The following is a 24,516-nucleotide window of genomic DNA, read 5'->3' on the forward strand; positions in this document are numbered from 1 at the left end:
GAGGCTGGTGACCTCCTTCTGGCTGGTCTCGGCGACCCTGGTCTTCAGGAGACAGCTACGTGTTCGTGCAGCTCGGGACCGATACAGTGCTCTCTGCACACTCGAGTGAATGTCCTCTGCTCACACGCAGAGCCGCGATGATATATGCGGATTCATTTCACTCCGGACTAGACTCAGCTCTTCTCTGTGCGTATCACTTCCTAGACTGTGCACTGGTCGGTAACAAGGTTGGCGGGTTACACGAGGTTACACGACATTTACCCTTGTGCATGACTGGTTCAGGGTTTCTAGGGTATGTCAAGAGCACTGTGTTCCAAGGAGCCGCTTTTCAAGGTTAATTATTCCTACTCAATGAATCAGCGCAATTTAAGTGTCTTAATCCATTGGTACAGACATATTTAAAAATCCGTGTCATTTTCTGCCGCCATCCTCGACGCCTTAATCGTGTACATTATCCAGCCAAAATCCCTTAGATTCATTGGAATCCCCCACATTTCACGGCCAACAAGACATAGATATACCAGACTAAGAATTATATAAGGTTTAAAATTTAAAAACTCACATTCGGACTTGATATTTTTTTAATGTGGAGGATAAATAACAGTGTATTTTGGAGTCCCACTTATTAAATTTAAATGTATGCTTTTAGGAATCATATTGTCACCTATTGCACACGTCATCTGCTAGAGAGCGCTACTAACATCTTTGTTTTCAATGCTTGCTACTAGGAGAGTTGGTGTCGCGAATTCCACATATCACCTGCTAGAATGCGCTACTGTCGTATTAGTTTATTTTGCACCGCTAAAACGCAATAGTGTGAATCACTAGTGTCAGCTGCCATTTTGTCTGCCATCTTGTTGGTCATCTTGCTGCTATCTTTAAAAGTTCGCAATTAATAACAAAAAATAATGTCCAAAATCTTTTGAAAATTACCCATTATTTTAGTGATTATGATCAATTACTGTATTTATTTATATCCTTGGGCTATCAAAATATTTAAATTAATCTTTAAAATCTTTAAATTTATTTATTTGATAAAATAAGGTGAAGGCTTTCAAAGCGCCTAAAAAGTTCCTTTACCAACCACCACATTGTATATTTTTATTATTCACAAAAAAAAACTTTTCAGTAAAATGTCCTGGTTTATTCCCGAAGAGTCCTGGCGGTTTGAAAATTTCTAAAAAAAACCTAGATTTTCTGTTAAAAAAAACCGACTTTTTAAAGTCATGACTTTTAAAATTGAGACCAAATATAAAATTAATTAAATATTACCGAAATATTTTAAATTTTAAAATTCATCAAAGTGGCATTGTTTTCCTTAATGTTGCTTAGTTATTCTTAAGGGGGCTTCATATAATTAACGATAGTCACTAACGTCATATTGGATACCATCTCAAATAAAAAATTTCATTGTAAAATTTTGTAAGAATAATTTATTATAAAAACGCTTATTATCAAGTTTAAAGTTCCCAGTAACGTTATTATTTAATAAAAGTTGAGTAGTAAAATTAAAAAGTCAAAAAACATAATTATCAATTTTAGAAAGTATATAAAAATCACCTCACAGGCTTTGTAGTCCACGGTTCTAATCCTAATGAATGCACTCGTAAAAAAATAAAGCTTATACGACTTTCTATTTGGATACTTGGCATTCCTTATAATCAAGTAATGCTCAGTATCAAGCACTAAGGACGAGAGTCTCTGAACTGCCAGTTCTAGCGTACGGGCATACAGAACAAAGAACTCGGAAACACTATAGACTAAATTAATTTTATTCACCAAATATATACTAAAAAGAGTCCGTTAGCCATCATAACAACAAGAGTTTAACACTTACTTTAACACAAAGAAACCTTGAACCATGAAATCTTCAGTCCTAACTACCGAGTTCACTTTGCGCAACCATTACACATAAAAAAACTCACATGTATACTCATTATGGATGAACATTCGTAAAAAAGACTCACATACATGAAATAACATGCACATTTATCAAAAAAGATGCACATTCTTCAAAATGAACCCACATTTGAACGCATATTAATAAAAGGAGACGTACATTTAGAAGCACATTTATAAAAAAATGAAGAACATTTAAAAGCAATTTCATAAAAACCGACGCACTTTTGGGCGTACTTTCATCACGGACACCTATTTGGACGCATGTTCGTTGTCTAGGACGCAGATTTGGATGCACATTGATAACAAATTTGTAATTGGAAATTTTATTTTCACTAATGGATTATTTATATTCCTATCATGTACACTGTAAAAAATGTGTATTTTTACACCGATGATGCTGGCAGCTGTATATCCATTGATGTATATGTATTTTTACCCCACATGTGTAAGTGTATTTTAACCTACAACAGCAATGTAGGGGTGATTTTGCAATCAGTGACGGGTATTTAACTATTTACCATTAAAAATAAAATAAGCACTGTATGCGTAAGTTGACAAAGTTTCATTTAGTAAATTTACACATACATCGTCTATATAAATATACATTGCATGTGTAATATAGTGTAAGGTAACGCCCTTTTTGTCTGTGTAAAATTACGCTTCTGTATATGTGTTTCTATCAATCATCAAATACAATTTTTTTTTTTAAATCTTGCGCTCTTCATGTATGAAAGAAGGTTCCGCACTTCGAAACTAGGTGTCGCTGGTGTAGTTTCTTGTAGATAAGGTACCTTCATAATGTCCCGAAAGCAGAGACCTGCTCCATTAGTCCACATAATAAGGTCGAAATAACTAAGAACAAGAGTTTAAAGTACACACAATGAGTTTTCATATATTACACCTACTAACGAGTCATAATAACCATTCTTCCAAAGTAAAAATTAACTTTTTTACAGTGTACGCACATGGAGATACTAATAAGTAAATCCAAAATGCTTTATAGTGTTTTAAAATGCTTAATGCTTGTGTAAAATCACACACATCAGGTTAATGTATTATTATCACAACACACAGTGTTGATTTACTTCGCACGTAAGTGTAAATTTATTAGAACAATTTGGGTGTATAATCATCAGAAAAGTAGTTGAATCACACAGCAAATCAGTTTTTATCAAATTTAAATCTGAAGAATGTAACTTTCATTATGTGTAAAATCACCCTATGTAGTGAGACAATTACATAAAAAATGTTACCTGATAGGCATACCGGAATACGATTGAGTGAGGTTAAGCTTGCTGATAGTGTTTAAATACGCAATGTTTGGTCAAATTACGTTAAAAATGTCGGTGTATTATCACAGCAGAATGTGTTATTTTACTTCATTAAGGAATACATTTATAAAGACATTGTGAGTGTAAAATTAACACAAGAGCTGTTAATTTAAACGTAAACAGTTTTTTTTTAACCAATGTTGAGTTTTTAAAATATAAACCTATATTTGGTACAAAATTACAGGACATAGTGGAAACTTTACACAAGTAAGGTGTAAAAGTACACTAACTCTATATTCTTTATGTGTTTCTCCGAATTACACGTCAAAAAATGTAAAAATATGCATGAAACTGAATGTTGGAATTAACACTTTTTTAAATATGTATTTGATTTTAAAATTAACAAATAGTGTGTATGTCATTGGTCACGTGATTTCATATGGATTCTGAATCATTGTTACAGTGGTATCGAAATATATCTGGTGTAATTATTCCAGAAAGGACTTTGCCTTGAGAAAGAATGCTTGGCATATTAAAAATAATGATTACGTTAAAAACACACTACACAAAATTGTTTTTGTTGCGGCCAGTGATTACCGCGAAGAGAAAGAGAGCAAAGAAAGACATGATAGTACTTGTAAAGCCTTGCTCACTTACATGATACAGGAGAATGATGAACCTGCTATACAAAATAAGAGTTCTCTGTATGATGAAAATTATTTTTTAAAAATCTAATTATGTATGTATTTCCGTGTGGATAGTAACAAGTAGTAAATGGTGATAAATCTGGAGAGTAACCAGGTGAAAATGAAGAATTCAATTAATAGCTGCCATTAAGATCTTAATAAAGAAATGAAGCGTGAAATACGGAACAGCTAAGTAAAAGTGTAGACCATCATGAAGACCGAAATTGACAACATAAAGAGGGCGCAAGAAGACATGCGAGGTGAAAGAGTGGCTGCTCAAGAAGAAATGAAGAAGACATGAAACCAGTATAAATGTTCACTGTCAAGTCTGTAGTAGCTCTGAATATTTACTGGTTCAACACATCTTGGTCTTGATAAAACAATTTTTTCAGGGATTCTTTATCCTTTAGTAAGCGTAAAACATGTTTCGATGGTATAATTGCTTGTAACTGATTTTATCGATACTTAAGGTCTGACAGTTCCAAGAATTTGTCTTGACTGCTTTAAATTTGTTATATTACCTATCGACGAAGAAGGTTTTGTGGTTCAAAGACATCTGGTCAATACGTCTGACAATCTACATGACCAAATATCGTTGTCCGTATACTATGGTTGGCCTATACGTATTGTACATGAATTGGTAGTAATGTACTTCATGCATTGAAAAAACTATACTTCCATTTAAGGCAGTGCGAAAACATTTTTTTTTTTCGTCTGGCAGGTATCTTGTCTGGTGTTGTTTTTCGTGGAGTGAATGATAAATAAACGGGAAACAATTTAAAATTTATATTAAGCTTAAGTTACTTTTATCACTGGCCAAAAAATTAAACAAAGTACGAAATAATATCACGTCAAACATTATTTTAATGTGTTTTTTTTATTTTGGATTTTTTGTCCCGATTTTATAGGTCAATAAATACAAATTTCCAAGATGGTGGTCATATCGGCTTATAGGAAGCTGGTATATGAGGAACTTAAGCGGCTTTTAGGATTTTGAACATGATTTATTAAATAAGAAATATTGTATAAATGATTTTTTTTTGCATTGAACAAATTTCGAATAAGGACGGATATTTATCGAATCAATCATTATAATAATTATAGTATTTTCGATGAATTTTAGAATTTTTCCCGAATTTCCAGTTTAATTATTACGAGTTTTCAAGATAATGGTCAATATGTCCTCATCGTCTAGCTACTGGCTGGTTGGTTAGGAAACTAAGCTGCTTATAGGACTTTCCATCATATTTTATTAAATAAGAGTATTTTTAACCCAAATTTTTTTTTTTTTCGATCAAGTATCGAACAAAGGATAGGAATTGATCGAATCAAAAAGTATATTAATTGCAGATTATGTTAATGAATTTTGGAATACTTTCCCCAAATTTATAACTAAATAATTATGAATTAAGAAGATGGCTATTAAATTTCAAGATTGTGGGCGCCACAGCAAAAATAAATAATTACTTCACTCTTGCAGGTACAAATTAAACTAAAATGGCATACGAAAATAAGTTGGTGGCCTCCAGCAGACGAAAACCAGATGGAGAAAGTATTTACACACTCGCTGGAGGTATATGTACCTTGGCACTAGTGGTGGCAGGTCAGTATGCTGGCGGCTTCCGTGGAGGAAGGTTCTTTCGTAATTTTTTTTCAATTGTGCCCTCACCAGGTTTATACCAAGGACTCAAAGCTTCACGACGTAAGTACGTTTTTTAAAAAAAATTATAAAATTATAATTAATTATTTCTGTATTAATTTTAAATTTTCTTCCATTAAAACCAGACAATAATTACAAAGTAACAATAAGTTGGCCGTGACGTCATAATCCAAGATTGGGGAAAGCTTGTATATAATTTTTTTTATTTTTAATAAAAATTCTATGAATTTAAATTTTTCTTCCGATTTGTCTCATAACAATTACGTATTTTTATGATGACCACCGTAACGATAATTGCAACATTCTACAAACAAAAAATGGTGGTCGTAACTAAATGTGCAACGATGATGTCATACACATCCGAGCTGGAGGATATAATGAATCCAAATTGGTTACAGAATCCAGGTTGGTGACCATAACGATATGTGCAACGGCAATGTCTTAATTCAAGATGGCAGAAATCGTTATGAAAATTTCATTAATTAAATTTATTTATAAATTAAAAAAAATTCCTGATTTTTTCTATCATAAAAAAATCTGATTTTCAAGATGAATGTCGAACGATAATGGTAACAATTATGACATAATTTAATATGGCTGACATGGAATCCTAATTGACAAGGTAATGCTCTCGGTCTCTTAAGCCTCATTGCGGACTTTTTAAGCCGTTGGCATTTTTGAGGACTTACACGGGAAATTTTCCCGCAAAACGGGAATTTTACCCTCGAAATAGAGAAAGTTTCAATTTTTGATATTTTTGAAAAATTTTTTTGGTGGAATTTGTTTTTAAAAACTAGAAATGTTGACGAATTTTGGCAAATTTTGAGAAAATGTTGAGTCTGTTTTGGCAAATTTTGAAGGTCAAGATCAAAGGTCAATGTTACACAAGATGGCCACCGTGACCTCACAATTCAAGATTGCGGTTGGACAATCCCATTACACACCCTGAACCGTCAGCTCGGAGGACCAATTATATCCTACTTAAAAGAACAATTTCAAACATTATTCACTGTTATTAATTTAAATTATTTTATATACATAGACTATTTTTTATTATTTGAAAAAAAAGTTTAAAATATATATAGTTATGTATCATATAAAACCGGAAGAAAGCTACGAAATGTACTGTGTAGGAGATTACAAGTTCATAAATTACAATAAATCTCCGCGGTAACGTCCACTGTTTTCCCCCATCTACACTGTGAATTACGCTTCTGTATCAAAATTGTTCAAAAACAGCAGTTTATGCGAGTCATTTGATGGAATATAATTGGGCTTGTCACAAGAAATGTATTGAGATATCGTTTTTTAATGTGATATTAAAAAAATACTTCTTGGATAGTCTTAATCTGCACGTACGAAACCGATGCAACAGCTAGGTTAAAATAAAATGTGAAATATATATATATATTTTTTAATTTTAAATATAAATGACGATGGTTAGAAGCACTTATTTTTCCGCTGAAAAAAGCAATAAACAAAAGTAAAAAAAAAATGGTTGTCTGTAAAGTCGGTTTACGGACGATATTTTAACGTGACAACGTCATAACAAAACATTGATGAAATGATTGCATAGTTTTATGAATAAAATTGAATCATTTTTATTGAATTATCACTATTTTGTATGGATACAAAGAAGGAGTGAAATGAAATATACAATTTAATTGATAAATTTACTTTTATTTGCACTCATTAATTCAAATATGTTTATTACTTTAACGAAGAGATTATTTTAACTATAACTTTTATACATGTTTGCTATTTATCTTCTTCCATTCTGTGTTATTCTGTTAAGGATAGGACGATGATAGGAAAAGTAGGAAACGAATGGGAGTATTTCAAGGATGATGTGAAGGAAAATGGCTTACCCAACACCAAAATGCAGTCAAAAATAATATATTTGCGCCACGGACTCTGCAGCAATGCTAGGAGGTACGGGTTAGCAAAGAGCAATGAAAATGTTACATTGAAATGCATGAAAACAGAACTACGCCACGGACTCGGTCGCAATGCTAGGAGGTTCAGGTTAGCAAAGAGCAATATAAAATGAGCGAAACGGGACAATGTGCGTAACGGGACACTTTTTCGTGCGTGCAGCCGGCGTTCATCGATTTGTTAGACGTTGTCACGTCAAAAAAAAAGACCTTACACCTCGAAACAACAAATACCTGTAATACAAAAAAATGCTGACACAAACTTTGTAATCAACAGAGGCCCTAGCAGGTCCCAAGAAAGTATAGTATTTCTAGTTCTGTGTAATTTTTTTTTTACTTGTGTGTAGTTTCTTCACATTTGGTTATTTTTACTCATGCTAGGAAACGAAAAAAAAACTTATTTAAATGATATGGTGGAGTATAGTACGTGCTCGTAGCGTGACGAGACACTATACAAGTGGCATCCATTAGCCTCCCGCAGTCTGATGACAAATGGCAACTGGTGGCTTGGTGTGTCACGCTGTAGCTTATATGATACTCGCCTGGCTTGTATACATGGCCTGATTCGCTCCAAACCCCAAAGAAAAACACGGGTGATTTTATCAAAGACATTTAACTTTCAGTATGCCAGCGGAGCAGCTCTCGCCCAATTCTAGTCAAACTGGCTTATTCGAGGCAATTCGCGATATTTCCACATTGATGTCAGGGACTAGCTCTCGGCGGCCATGACGCCCCGCAAGCTTGTTCCACTGCCGGTTTGACGACATGCGTGAGTCCCGAGTCGTTCCGGAAAGTCTATCATTATTTTGAAGGTCACGCACTAAAAAGGCCAGCCGTTTTTTTTAACTATAAAAACTACCGTTGTTTATTTTATGCGGCAGGTGGAGTTCTCGTCCTTTATTGAACAATATTTTCTCGTTTATTTTTCTAAATACGTGCGAGCTAGAAGCAAGGCAGTGAGGTCCGAAGACTTTGCAACGACCCTTCGTTCGTTGCCGCATAGTTATATCCATCGGCTATCATCAAACATTCTCGGCTTGGTGTAACGGTCTCCTCCTTTTACCCTACACCTCTACTTTTTTCCACCCTTGCTAATTCATTATTTCTACAGGTAACTTAATTGTATTTGCATACGTATACTTTATTACGAGGTTTTAAGCTCGCAAACAACGCGCCTTTTCCTTATCATCTGTTAGTCTTTGAATTAGTAGTACAGTTGGGGAAGATTGTGATGCGGGACCGATCATGGATGTAGGTAAACTGTTTAACTTTTGATTTCCTGTGGCAATGTAGAGTAATTGTGTAGTCTTGTACTTCACTTTGTTTAACTTCTTCTTGACCATTACAGTCGAATCGACAGGTTTTTTTTATCTGTGTTTTGGCTCTCTTCGTAAAAACGTTAATCTGTTTTGTTCTTTAAATGATTCATGGAATGGGGAATTTAATTTAATGCAGTTTTGCACAGTTTGTCATGGAATTATTTAGAAAATTCAAAAAGATACATAAAAATATGGTGATGAAATTTCACAGAATACAAGACTGAATTACTTTATGTAAGTCAAACAGAACCAACGTTGAAACTAATCAAGAATTATGGATAACAACGACAACAGCACGGACAAAATATTCAACCTCTAAATATAAGCCAGCACAAGAATTCCGTTACAGAAACGTATTCGTGAAAAATATTATAACAACGCTGTCGAACGCAGTGTGCTAACAAGACAGATTAACTGCAGGCAACGCAGCAAACATATGAACACAGCGATGAAGATAAACAAGTACTGTGGACAACACATCGACTATAGCACTGACAACACAGAAGGTTTCCAGTGACAAAAGTTTCGACGTTTCGGGAACTGACATCTCTTCCGGTTATCAGACACAAACAGGCTGATTTTTTTTTATCTTTTGATTTTCGAATTTTTTCCATGACAAACAGTGCAAAACTGCAATAGCGTATGTGTTGCTTTTGACACTTAAAATCAGCGTCCCATAACGCAATCGTCGACTCCGTACTCTCGCATTTGAAGGCTGTAAACTTTACTGTGGCTCTTTGATATGCATCTATTTCGTCGTTTGTGGATAACCAACCCAGTAGTATCAACTTGGCATCATGTATTTGTTCGCCTAATTTATAGGTAGGGACCCCAGAAAATGGTAAATAAAACTGGCTCATTTCGGTGTAAAAAAATGACAAAAGCGGTGCAAAAAATCGGTGTAAAAATAAGCAAGCGGTGCTAAAAATCGGTGTAAAAATTTGATGAGATACATCAAATTAAAATTGAAATTGGCAAACTAGTATTATTTTGCTTCAATTTTTTTTTAAATTTTAATATTAAACATAAAATGCACTCAGTTGACAAACACTAAAAAGTTTTTAGTGTTTCTAGTTTTCTTCTTGGTCTTGTCTCCTTTACAGCAACCCTGTGTTCCCCTAGCCTGTTATATTCCATCTGTTTCTAACCAAATGTTGGTTTTTTTTTTTTTAAATTGTGTTGTAATATTACTATGTTTGGAAATTAAAATAATGTATGGTCTGAATAAAAAGAAGAAAAGTAATTATAATTATTAATTACAGGAACAATAGTATTACAATTCATTAATTTAAGAAGAAAATGAAGTGGAGAGACTGTACAATCCATTAAATATGTAACATATTTTGAGCTGAAAAACTTGGAACAGTCAAGCACTTTATCACAACAAAATATTAACATTGATATTATTTTAAGAGTCAATATAGGTACCATAAACAAGAGAAAATACAGATAAACAAAAATTACGATTTCTTATGTACAATATCAACACTTGATTTAAAAATAATTAATGTGTGCATTATAAAACCTTTTTACATATTGCACTACAAGTACTGCTACACTGAAATAAAATTCTCCTAGTTATGTTTCCTCCCAAAAAATTGAGTTAAAAGTATTTTCAACGTGTTTGGTTTCAAATTTGTCCGAAGGTCTGACAAAATGTGTCCGTAGGCCGAAAAAGCCCTTTCGCTATCAGCATTGGAGGGTGGTATTGCAAGAACAGACAGAGACTTTTGAACAAACTTGTTGTGCTGATCTTGCAATCCCAGCAATACGGTGGTGACATCAACATCCTTCATTTCTTTCTGAAGGTCAACTACTTGGCCTTGAAAGGCTAGGTAGCCTTCCAGAAACTCTTGGTCCGAGACTTCAGCAAGAATGGGAATCTTCTTGGCACTGACACATAAATCAACATTAACTGTGTTGGTTGCAATATGTCTTGGGTTAAATAATTTACATAAACAAAAAATTATTTCTCTAGCAGGATTCTGGCTCATTAGAGAAGAAAGTTTACTGTGGCACTTCAATCCTAGGGCAACCAAGATCTCACGAACACTTTGCCTTTTAACAGCAGTGGGCAGCTTGGCAATAAGGCAGCTTGTTTCTTCTCCTAGGCACCCTCTGCTTGCAAGTAGATATTGATTTTGAAGATTGGTGAGTCTACCATGGAGTTTGTGCACAAGTGCATGCCCTGACCCTTCAAATTCAGTTATGGCCTTGGTTGTGGCAGAGAAATGTTCAACCAAAAATACAGCTGAACATCTGATTACACCAATGCTCTCTTTGGACAGGTCTTTGAAGTGTGTCACAGCACTACTTCCTTCCTCCTCCTTACCAAAAAACTCCAAGTCATCCAAATAGTCGGCAACGTACTTGGCAGAAATTAACCAAAAGTTCCATCTCGTCATAACTGGACTAGGGAACAGTAGGGGTTTCTTTTCTTCTTGTGGTTATTTCTCTTTCAAGAAGGAAATGTACCGCTATTTTCGTTTTCTCGCATTCAAGAATCCATGTTTGGTGTTGGCAATGCACTGGTTCAGTTCTACCAGTTCAGAGCTCCATAAACTTGCAACCAGGTTTAATTTATGGGCCCAGCACTGAATGTGAACCACACCAGGGGAAAGTATTTCTTTCACTGTGGAAACGCAAGAGGTCATATACCTAGGTCACTTACAATTCCCACAACATCATCATACTGTATGCCACATTGACTAAGAGTCGACAAAATAGCTCGTGTGCACTCTTAACCTGTAGCAGCCTGAAGCTCTTTAACTTCTCCCGCAAATATTGTCTGCTCTGAACTGAACAACAGCACTTATCAACACTACAAACATGCATTTACCAGTCCTGTCAGTGGTTTCGTCGCACATGAGAATGACCTTCTGATTTTCAACACACTTCTTTATGTATTCTTGTTTCATTTCGCCTAGTTTTGGCAAATAATTTTCACGCAGTGTATTTGCCACAGGAAGATCTCCAGAACCTGGAATTTTACAAAAAGTATATTAAGTATATGTTTATACAATGAAACCCTGATTGTAAGTTCCCATTTATAACATTTTTCTGGTTACTAAGTTACATTCTCTAATCCCAAAAACAGATTTTTGTAACAAAGCTATAGGAGGCCTACATTCACATTACTCATACTAACTAACGTTTTATGCGGGCATGATGAACTGTAGAATTATTTCATTGGCCAAATGGTGCTTAACTACTGCGCGCACACAAAATAATAAAAAAAATTATAAATGCAATAAAAATACTGAACCACAGTACCTTGAACATATTTATTTAACCAGGTCCTCATGTTTGGGTCATCTGCTTTTTCCAAAGGTATGTTTGCTCCCACCATCATTTCAACAAAGTTAATTATAAATTGTTGTTTGTTTACAACTATGTTTTTAGAAGTTTGCAAAGCAGCTCCTATAGACGTCTGTTTTGCAGTACCGGTAGTCGACGTTGATGCCGCACATAATTTTTTTTTATGAGTTGCATTAGAAACGTGTTTTAGGCATGTGTCTCGACGCATCCAGTCCACACGAACGTTGCAAACCTTAGGTACACATTATTATCTTATCCTTAACATCAAATATATAAAATCCTTTCTGCTTCATCTCTCGTTCTCGATCGAAAACCGTAACTATTTTCGGCATCTTAACACAAAAATAAGCACTACTAACTAGATGCTTGGAAATTAATACCGAGTAACCAAGACATCATAAAAAAACACTACTGCAAGCTGCACCGTAAAAACATTTATGCCGTAGTGGCACGCACACGAAAAAATATTGTGTTCGGCCAGAATGAAACTATTATGTAAGCGTAAATATTGTGTTCGCTTCTGTGCGCTAGAATTTTTGAGAACTAATACCAACTTCACGAAAATTGTGTTCGTAACGCTGCTACATGACGGCAACGTAAATATACACGTTTGCCGCCATGTTGGAACTAAAATTTATTTCGTTACGCGATATCAATACAATCGATAGTAAGATCATTTACAGTATCCGACCAATGTAAACATTCTTGGTAAAGGAAATTACGTGGATTTCGCGCAAAGTTTCGTGTTTTGTGAAAAATAGCAGATTTCGTGAAAACGGTGAAATAGTGCCCAATTTCGAGGTATTTCGTGTATTTCGCGGTTCACCATTTTCTGGGGTCCCTATTTATAGGGCATAACTTGCTTGGTTCAAAGATCAAACATGCTTTGAAGTAGTATAGAAAAGGGGTTTCTGGCACTGGCGCTGTCGCGAGCTGCCTGTGCTGGTCCACCATCTTGGATTTGTGACGCCATGGCTTCTTTCTAGGATGAAATGGACCTGTGACGACCTTGACCTTTGACGTTCAAAATTTGCCAAAAATTGCCAAAATTGGCCAAAATTCAGCCAAAATTTCAAGTTTTTGGGAAAAAGATTCAGCCAAAAATTCTCAAAATTTTTTAATTTAAAAATTAAGATTTCGAAAACCTCTAAAGCTTTTTTGCCTTAGAAAGAACACAAAATCCTAAAAGAGGCTTAAGCATCCATATATACAGCCTGCGATAAGCCTCTAACGTCATCATGGATTATGACATCACCACAGCAATTCCGTTACATCCACTATATTGAAAATCTTTATTTATTATCTTACTTTAATGAAACCAATTTTTTAAAATTTATAAAAACATAATTAATTAAAATTTAATGTACTTATACTAAAAATCCACTGTTGCATATATCGTTACAGCCGTTGCACGTTTCGTTATGGTCACCATCTTGGAAAACCATAATTTTTATGATAGAAATTTTGGAAAAAATGTCAAAAAATATGAACTCATTATTAATTAAAATATAATAAAATACTATTTTCCAAATTTACTCAGGCCTTAAAGTCCTCGGTTCAAACCTGGTAAGAACAAAAATAAAAAAATGTCGATTGATCCACTTTCCATGGAAGCCACCTGCAGACTAACCTCCTACCACCAATACCAAAGTATATCATTAGCTAGTATGACATCATATCCGCCATATTATTTCGTCTGCTGGAGATCGACATCTTGTTTACGTCTACTAGAGTGCACTCCCTTCGTATTAGTTAAAATTTTATCCGCTAAAGTGCAGTAATAATTTATTATTACTGAGACTGAGACACCCGCCATCTTGTCATTTGGGTGCCATCTTGGAATTGTGTAATAATTTAGCTAAAAAATCGAGAAAAATTCCAAATTCACAAAAAAAAAAAATCGCAATCAATTTACAGATTGATTCGATCGATTCCCGTCCTTTGGTCGATCCCTGGACGATGTAAAAAATATTAATTTCATGTAAAAATAATAATTTCAATAAATCATGTTAAAAGTCTTAAAAGAAGCAAAGTTTCATAGCCAATTATCATCCTATAAGTCGTTATGTCTGCCATCTTGGAAATTTGTATTTATTAATCTCTAAATCCAGGAAAAATCACAAAATTCATCGAAAAAATCACTCATTAATTTATTGATTAATAGGATCGATTCTATTTCTTGGTTCGATCTCTGGGCAAAGAAAACAATAATTTATTTAAAAATACCACAAAAGTGACATGTTAAAAAATCAAACACCACCAGTTCTTTTACAAACATAAATTTCATTTCATAATTTCTATTCTACGACAGGAACACTTGCGAAAGCTATCAATCTTATTAACATTTAGTTTGCATTGGTGTTATGTAACTAATTCTAAGCTTTAATCGGTTTATGCTAGATAGAGACCAGCCAGAACCTTTACTGATATAGTTCTCCTTTTCTTGACAGAGTTTCTGGACACCATGTTTAACAGTTTGCTTCACATCATCAGAACTGTAAATTACTGCAGTCGATGTCTTGAATGCACACTTCTTCACTTTGTCATCGAACAGTTATGGTTCGCCATATACGCAGTCCAGCCACAAGTTGTATTCTAAAGGACCGTTTGTTGTTACGTCATCAGTAAACAGATTGATTATGTTCTGCCTGATATCGTCAAGAAAATTACAAATGTCTTTCGACTCACCGAACGTATTTAGATAATAGTAGTCTTTTATGTTCCACGAAATGCAGACTGCGCCAAGTAGAAGCCATTATAATTCACTTGAAATGAACTGAACATGGTCTTGGGTTTAGTTTCATGTCCAGACGTCATAGCAATCGGTTGCTGGACATCCGTTTTTTGCTTGTATGCTTACAAGTCTCCAATCTAAACCGTGGAGTCGAAATTTCTGCAGGTAGTACCACGGTAGGCACACGGTTTTCACCTGTACAGTTTTTTTTGCATATCGATGAAAATTATAAATTTCAAATAAAACCTTCATGACACCCATCACAGCGAAACTTCATGCGAGAAGAATTCTTCGTACATTTACTACTCTCATGTCTCCGTACATCATGTGCAAATGCAAACGTCATATCGCAGTAGCCACAAGAATGTCTAGTTAATGAAGACGAACTCGAAACAGATGTCGATGTAACTGCAGTTGTACCATTTACAGTCATACTTTTATGCACATCAATCATTTGCTGTTGCACCGAAATATTTCCTTTCTGCTGCGCAGCAGGGCTTTTGGATGTCTCCAAGTGTTGCTTTAAATTAGCATTTATTGTAAATTGCTTACGACTCTTTTTACAGCCAAACATTTTACGAGAAGGGTTCTTTCCACATTCTCTCTTCTCGTTTCGTCGAGCATTGCTGCTGTTTGAGAAAATCTCGTCACAGTAACGACACCGATGTTAGTTAGTTGTTGCCGATTCGGCAGACATTTAAGTCTCCATCGAGGGCGAAACAACGTTCATTAAGGTTTTCTGTGCAGCCAGCACTACCGGCATTAAAGTATCTTCTGCTGGTGGTAACACGACTGTTGAAGACTCCTCGAGTGTTGACATCGTCGTTGCCAATGGGATCTGCTCCATCATCGACGTCGCTGAAGTCAGGGTTCCCGTAGTCGATGGTACAACCTCCATCGAGTTCGCCGTTAAAGACGGTAAAGATGCCATCGAGTTCACAAGAACAAGTAATTACGCGACTTATGCACCAGATTAAATAAACCAGGTGATCCTTACACCATCGACGAAAGTAAGAAACTGAAAGCCACGCCGTCAGTGGACTCGCTTATATACATGAAACTAACAGAATAACATGCTAGTCAAATAAAAAACAATTTTCTATAATACACGAGTCAAAACAATATTTAAAATAGAAGCACATGTGATCGAAAAAATTCGATGCGGTGTTATGCGTTCTCGTGTCATGAATTCGATCTCACCAATATACGCTAGGCTCCAAGAGCTCCAAAGCTCCAAAGCTCCATCAGCTCCAAAGCTCCAAAACTACAAAAGCTCCAAATGCTCCAACAGCACCAAAGCTCCATAGCTCCAACACACAATGAATACACATTACACACAGGAAACGGAAAGAACACACAGTACTCACAGGAAACGGAATGAACACACAGAACACACAGTACTTTGTGTGTATCGGGTTCGTTAGTTGACCCGAGACGCACTAGAGTCGCATTCCACATACGTAATATTATTTCTTTATTATTTTACTTTATCCCTCTCTATATTGGTTAAAGACATTAAAATCTTTTGTCTATATTTGTGTTCAGTTACCATGTTATTTTTTTATATATAATAAAAGAATATTGTTCATGAGACCTGATTATGATTCCTAAAATACACATTTTTTTCTGTTTGTAAATCTCTCTACCATACGGGAATATTTTCTGTATTTGTCTAATTATATCTACGTAGGAGGAGATGGGATGTGTGTTGCAGGAGATGAGCAGGATATTTCAGGAAATAGGCAGGCTGTTACAGGAGATAAGCGAGGTGTTACAGAAGAAGGGCGGTAAGTTAAAGAAGATGGGCAGGGTGTTACAAATTATGGGTGGGATGTTACAAGATATGTCAGGGTGTAAAGAATTTGGACAAGATGTAACAGAAGATGGGCGTTGTGTAATAGAGATGGGATTGTTTTATGGGAGATAGGTGGTGTGTTACAAAAGATGGGCGAAGTGTTACAGAATATGAGTGGAAAATAACATGAGATAGGTGTATTTGTACAGGAAATTATCGGGATATTGCAATGTTACAAGAAATTGGCGAGGTGAATCAGATTGGGCGGGATATGCAGGGGATGGTCGTGGTTTTTAGGATATGGGCGTGGTGTTACAGAAGATAAGATGGGTTTTATGAGATAAGCGGCATGTTGCAGGAGATGGGCAGGTGTTACAAAATTTGGATGGGATATTACAGAATATGGGTGGGATGTTGCAGGAGATTGGTGGGTTGTTACATCAGATGGGCGAGATGTTATAGAAATGTGTGAGATGTTACGGGAGTTGGGAAAGGTAATACAGTAGTTGGGCTGTTTGTTGCAGGAGATGGGCAGATTGTTACAGGAGATGGGCGGTGTTACTAGATGTTGATGTGTAGTTCAGGAGATGGGATAGTTTGTTGCAGGAGAAGAGCGTGGTGTAACAGGAGATGGGAGATGTGTTGCAGAAGATAAGCGGTACCTTGCGAAGGAAATGGGCAAAGTGTTACAGGAAATGGGTGCGATGTTACAGGAGATGGTTGAGGTTTGGGAGGTGCTTCTGGTGCTGCTGGCGGCTACGAGTGCGGTGTTCGTTGGCGCTCACCTGCTGGCCTGCTACCTGCGAAGGGCGAAGTTTGTGCGAATGGTGAACAAGCTACCAGGACCGCCCGCCTACCCTATATTCGGATGCTGCCTCGAATTCATGGGCTTGCCCAAGCACCGTCAGTATTTCCTTTTACTATCAGCATATAAAGGTTAAAAAGTTATATGTCATAAATATCTTTGTTTTTATTTTAGAATTGCTATAAGTTCATCTATTTGTGATTTACACATGTTGGAAAAAAAAATTGTCATCTGGTTATACAATTAAAACTATGATAAAGGGTCTTAAATATTCTATGATTTTATATAGCTGATTGTTTTAAGCGCTAATAGTCATATGAAGTTTCAAAACATATGGTATTTTACACTTTGATTGACTATGTGTGTATCAAGATTGTACCATAGGGTTCAAGATCAAAGTGGATTCTGGGTGTACCTCTATTCATGCTCTAGCTTAACTTATAGGCTTTTGTAAATTAGATTACAATTCTATGATGTGAATATATCCCCTTTTGACATAGTTTTGTTCAGAAATTTATTTACTAATTGGCTATGGTTTTATTTTTAAGTTAAATTGGGCCTTATTAACATAAAATCATGCACTAATTGAAGTGTTTTTGTACTTTTTACAAATTTAAACATCAATGTAATACAAAAACTAAACCATAATATGAAGAATCGTAGTTTCTAACTCAAGATGGGACTAGAAGCGCTCTTGAGTGTTGTCGACAGTGAGGTCATTAGAAACTGTCACTTACGAAAAATCCAATTAACTCCGAAATTCAGTATTCACAATGTACATCCCATACAGACTATTAGTTTATGGCTACTTCTCTAATGAGTTGTCAGTGTCAACATAAACTCCACTAATTAAACTTAGTTACAAATTGTTGTGAGGAGAGATAATTCAGGAGTTGCTTGGTATCTTGGTTGTAGCTGCGTAGGAGGAAAAGATTTCATCGTCATTTTGGTCGATGTTGTAGTCGCTAACATCATAGTAATAGTTACCTACTGAGGTTCTTGGAAATTCTACTGCTTTTAAATACTCTTGTCTGCGATTGGAGTGTTCCTTTAATTAGCTGTAACTGTGGACCCATCAGAGCCTTCTTTTGTTATGGTTAACTGGTTTGTTTGACCAATCGGAGATGGTCTTCTATTATTGGCTGGGGATGCTGGTCATTCACGGCCTCTTCTGGATGGCTGGTCTGTTTGGCCAATCAGAGGTGATCTGTCTTGTGTTGAATGCAAAGCTAGGATTTGAAGATTTTTAAAGAGTTGTACCCACAATCTGCTTAAATTGCATCAATCCTTTCTAATTATGTTTGTTGTGTGTTTGATTATTTCTACTGATTCTCGAATGCACATGTGCTTTTTTGTGGGAAGTTGTCTATCTTAATTAATTTAATGTTGTGACTAGTTTCCATGGGACTTTCTGCTATAACTGATCGTAGGTTTACCATTTATAGTCGCTGATATCTTTTTTCACCTACATGACAGTTTGTACACTCCGCCACATGAACATGGAAAACTTGTACAAACTGACTAACATTCAGCTGGAGTTTTATCTTTCATTAAAGTCAGGGACACAACCATGTTTATAGGTTTGATAAGTGTTTGTACTTCTTGATTTCCGAAAATTCTGGCCACATGATCTGAAATTCTATGATGTAAATGATGAAGGTTTTGTTTGGAAGACGCTCGTTCGTTTGTTCTTGGGGTGGCTTCTTGGTTTTCATTTTCTCGGATTTTGAGTAACCATTTGCTTCAAGAGCAGTGGTTAGGTGTCTCATATATTCCCTACGTTTATCTCCTTCGCAAATGGCTGTAGCCCTGTTGGCCAAAGTGGAAATAACTGTTTTCTTCTGCGATGGTAGGTGGCGTGAACCTATTTGTGTGGATAGGCTTCCTGTAAACAGTGTGGCTGATGTAGTTCTCTTTTTCATTTTTGACCGAGACATCCCAAGAAGGCAGTTTGCCATGTACTTCCACCTCCATGGTGAATTGTGTGATCGGAAGAAAGCAAGACTTCGGGAAACCACATATTAAATAAATTAATACTACAGAGTGGACACTCAGTGCTATTACATCTAAGTATTTTATTTCTTCATAATGACTTTACAAATTCGCCAACTTGAGAAACATGAATGTTGTTTTGTCAAGGTTTAATTAACAGTAAACGCGTCGCAACAATAAAATATGTACGTTATTTATAAATTGCATATTTAACATTTTGTATAAGTGTACAATAAATAGTTTAATGGTGTATAAATATAAATTAAAATTAGGAATATTTTAGTTGGCATGTGGAGTAACACCCCTGCAATTTATTTATAGAGCGTTGTAACATTTTATCTACCGGATATAAGGAGGTGATATTTATGAAATGCATTTTTAAATATTTATTCTTTAGTCCCTTTCGTGTAACACACTGTGTACATATCAAATTCACGCATATTTAACAATATCACTGAACGATATTATTAGTATAGAAAAGGGGCTCCGAGATCAGGGTCCAGGTTGTGGTGTCTGTGGTGTTGACCGCCATATTGGATTGTGACGTCACGGCGGCCATATTGGATGGTTGTGACCTTGACCTTTGACCTTGACCTTGAAATTGACCTTCAAAATGTGTCAAAATGTGACAAAATTCTCCAAAATTGGGCAAAATTTGCCCAAAATTCCTCAAAAATTCCATTTTTGTGGAAAAAAATTCCACCAAAAAATCTGAAAAAATTAAAAAAAAAAAAAAAAATCTCTTTTCGAGGGAAAAATTCCCGTTTGGAGGGAAAATTTCCCGTTTTTAGTCCTTAAAAATCCCGGTGGCTAGAAATGTCCATATAGCGGCTTAAGCACCCATGTCTACAGCCGCAGATAAGCCTCTGACGTCATATTGGATGATGACGTCACCGTTGCAATTTTCGTTACGGCCGCCATCTTTAACTTTTTTATTTAGTATCCGATTTTAATGAAATTTTTTTTAAAATTCATAAAAAACTTAAATAATAAGAATTTAATAAAATATTTATAAAAAATATACATTTACGACACGGAGTTCGGAGTCCTCGGTTCGACCCCGGTCAGGGCAAAAAAATAAAAATGGCGACCGATCCTTCCCTCACAGAGGACGCAGGCAGACTGACCCCCACCACTTATTTCAAAGTATATATATCTTCACCTAGTATGACGTCATGTCCCCCATCTTGAAAATCTGTAATTTTAATGCTAGAGATGCGGGAAAAAGTTCAAAATTCATTAAAAAAATTAACTAATCTAATTAAATAATAGAAATTAAACAAAATACTACTTATAAACCACTGTTGCACGTATCGTTATTGTCGCTATCTTGGATTATATAATTGTAGCATGTTTTGTTACGCCCGCCATCTTGTCTTCGTCTGCTGGAGACCACCATCTTGTTATCGTTGGCTAGAGTGCGCTGACGCCATGTTAGTTTAATTGTTACCTGCTAGAGTGCAGTAATCATTTATTATTACTGTGACACCCAACATCTTGTCAATTGGCCGCCATCTTGGAATCATGTAATTATTTAGCTAGGAATTCAGGAAAAGTTCCAAAATTCAGTAAATAAATCACTCATTAATTTACATATTGATTCGATCGATTCCTGTCCTCGGTTCGATACCCGATCGATGCAATAATGTTTAATTTTATGTAAAAAATAATAATTTCAATAAGCCATGTTCAACATTCTTAAAGAGACTTTAAATCCTCTACTACCATCATCATATCAGACATCAAGACCACCATATTGGAAATTCGTAATTGTAATGCTAGAGATTCGGGAAAAAGTTACAAATTCATTAAATAAATTTGCAAACAATAAAATGATTAACTAGGTCGACTTAGGCCCTTGGCACGATTCGGAATGAAGATGAAAAAAATAAACATAATATAATAGTGGCAGGTTCGAGAACGAAAACAACACAAGTTCTTTCACAAAATAAAATTTATTACATAATTTCTACTTTACTACACGAACACTTCCAAAAGCCAGCAATCTTATAATCATTTAGGTCCGCATAGGCGTGAAATGACTAATCCTTAGCTCCAATCGGCTTATAATAGAAAGAGTCCAACCAGAACCTTTACAGACATAGTCCTCCTCTTCTTGACAGAGTTTCTGGATACCATTTTTAACAGTATGCTTCACATCGTCAGAACTGTAAATTACTGCAGCAGATGTCTTGAATGCACACTTCTTCACTTCGTCTTCGAATGGATACGGCTTTCCATATATACAGTCCAACCACAAGTTGTATTTTAATGGACCGTTTGTTGCAACGTCATCAGTAAGTTAATTGATTATGTTCTCTCTGATATCATCAAGAAAATTACAAATGACTTTCGACTTACCTAACGTATTTAAATAATAGTAGTCTTTCAATGTCCCACGAAATGCAGACTGCGCCAAGTAGAACCCATTATCATTCACTTGTAATGCGTCGAACACAGTCTTAGGTTTATTTTCTTGTCCAGACGTTATAGCAACCGGTTGCTGCACATCGGTTTTCTTGCTTGTTCTCTTACGAGTCTCCAATCTAAAGCGAGGAGTCGAAATTTCTACAGGTAATTCTTCAGCAGACACATGGACCTTACCGTTACAATTTTTCTCATGTCGTCGCAAACTATCAATACGTGTAAACCATTCATGACACCCATCACAGCAAAACTTTATACGAGATGGATTCTTCTTGCATTTACTCCGTTCATGTCTTCGTGCATCATGAGAAAATGCGAACGACATATCACAGTAGCTGCAAGGATACCGGGGTGATGAAGACGAGCCTTTCAGACCCGATCCAGATACTAACGTTGCCGCAGTTGCGTCATATCTAGGCATGCTCTTATGCACATCGATGCATCGTTGTTGCACCGATACCTTTACTTTCTGCCGCTCTGCAGGACCTTTACATGTCTCCAAGTGATGCTTAAAATTAGCATTTCTTGTAAATTGCTTGCGACATTTGTTACAGCTAAACATTTTACGATAAAGGTTCTTAGCGCATTCTCTCCTCTCGTGTCGTCGAGCATTGCTGTTGTTTGAGAAAATCTTGTCACAGTAACAGCACTGATGTTCGTTAGTTGTTGTTGAATCACCATCCATTGAAGTTTCCATCGAGGACGAAACGAAGTTCGTTGAGGTTTCCCGTGTAGCCAGCACCACTGACATTAAAGTCTCTTCTGCTGACGGTATCGCGACTGTTGAAATCTCCTCTTGTGATGACGTCGTCTTTGCCGACGGGATCTGCAACTTCTCCGCCGTAGCTGACGTCAGGGTTCCCGTAGTCGATGGTACAACATCCATCAAGTTCGTCGTTTTAGATGGTAAAGATGCCATCGAGTTCACAGGAATAGGTAATTACGCGTCTTATGCACCAGAAGAATCAAACTAGGTGATCCTTACACCGTCGTCGTCGCCAGTAACAAACTGAGCGACCTGCTGTCTAGGACTCGCTTATATACATGCACCGGTTGGAATAATACGCTAGTCAAATCAAGATCCAATTACTATAATACTCGAGTCAAAACATCATTGAAAGAAGAAGCACACCAAAATAAGGTAACACAATTGGAAAAAAATTCGACAAATGAAGTGGACATGCAATGCACGTACTTACAGCTTTCATCTCAAGGTATCATTTAAATTTCATTCAAGCGAAGTATCAAGCCAATGACACATCATATTAACATCCTATTGCACATACCATCCTCAAAATTTCTCAGCATTATAAATCACACCAGTTATAGAAGGACTTATAGTTTATAACACACATCATTTCAGTCATTGTTCTTTAACAAAATCAAATTTAAAAATACAAAATATACACGTTAATCGAAGAACTAGGTACGTAAATATTTTATATACTTTATGTACACTGTAGGCGTCAAGAGCTTGAAAGTACACATGTAAGAATGGTATTTAATAAAACTCATAGTAAATTATATATGTATTCCCATTAATATACATCAGATCAGAAAAAAGTAGGTTTTATTCTATAAACCACACATTTCTTAGTTCATGTTTCTTTGAGAACGTAAAAATTATCATCATTTCGCGAACCAAGTAGAAGATTTAGCCTATTATCCCATCATTTGGATGATCAATTTGGTCTCGCGTGCTACGGCTTCCATCTTCATTACATAAATGTTATTATTAGTCTTAATATCTTCGCGTCCGTGTCACTATCTCAGACGTAAAGACATCATCACCGTAGCTACCAGTTATAATACCAGGAGCTGCATCAATATCACTCATTTTATGATATCGTTTCCACATATCTGTTGTCAGAGACGTACCACAATCTATGATCTTGTGAGCTTTACAATAGTCTCTATTGTTTTCTAGACATGGTTAGCTCCATTCTCATCTTCTTTAAAAGCCTATGTGTACAGTTTTATTATTTAATCCTTCAACCCATCATCCCAAACTCAATTAAATCATCTTAGTATTAAGAAAAAAAATCATCAAAGTTCCTTTCATTTAATCTTAGGAACCGCATCATCCTTTCCACCTATAGTTTAGTTTCTTGAGCCCAAGAGTCTTTCATTATATATACCATCCAGTGTTCTTCAAGAGATGTGGTATACCACAATTTCTACATACAAATCCGTCCTATCATTAATTTGTTTACACATTATAAAAAAAAACACTTTTTTTTTTACGTGTTCTACTAAATTATCACTTCGACTAAAATAATTACCACACCTTGTAATTTCTACACAGGACTCTTTACCCATGTCATTTTAAACATCATCTCTGAAAACATCCATGACCCATCTATATCACATAGTAAAAGAGGGTTAGAGGAGATAGGTCAAACGACAAGTGCTAATCACCCATAGGACAATAGCCATGAGTTCGGTACCTATATCAGTCAATGTAGTAGCTATGTATTTGTCCTACCTCATGTAGAAAAATATCTTCCAATGCATACGAGTTTAAACTTATTCACGTGCGACTAGTCAAAAGTACATAAATTCAAGCACGTCAACCGCAAAAAAAAATTCTCATGGATAGAGGCAGAGACTTCTCGATCGAGACACGCCTACCATCACCTGCAAATGAACATTGACCCCTCGCGCGGGAATTGC

The 24,516-nt window shown here is 35.8% G+C and overlaps 1 protein-coding gene across 1 annotated transcript in view; it reads left to right on the top strand.

Moving 5' to 3' along the window:
* The first annotated feature begins 5,482 nt into the window (after positions 1–5,482).
* LOC134540927 (cytochrome P450 4C1-like) overlaps positions 5,483–24,516 on the top strand; it is a 126,486-nt gene continuing 107,452 nt past the window's right edge. The window contains exons 1-2 of the mRNA XM_063384004.1: positions 5,483–5,561; positions 17,333–17,522. Coding sequence (XP_063240074.1) covers positions 17,336–17,522 — 187 coding nt within the window. The 5' untranslated portion in view covers positions 5,483–5,561; positions 17,333–17,335. The remainder of the gene's footprint in view (positions 5,562–17,332; positions 17,523–24,516) is intronic.

This window comes from Bacillus rossius, chromosome 17 (genome assembly GCF_032445375.1).
Source record: "Bacillus rossius redtenbacheri isolate Brsri chromosome 17, Brsri_v3, whole genome shotgun sequence".
Classification (NCBI taxonomy): domain Eukaryota; kingdom Metazoa; phylum Arthropoda; class Insecta; order Phasmatodea; family Bacillidae; genus Bacillus; species Bacillus rossius.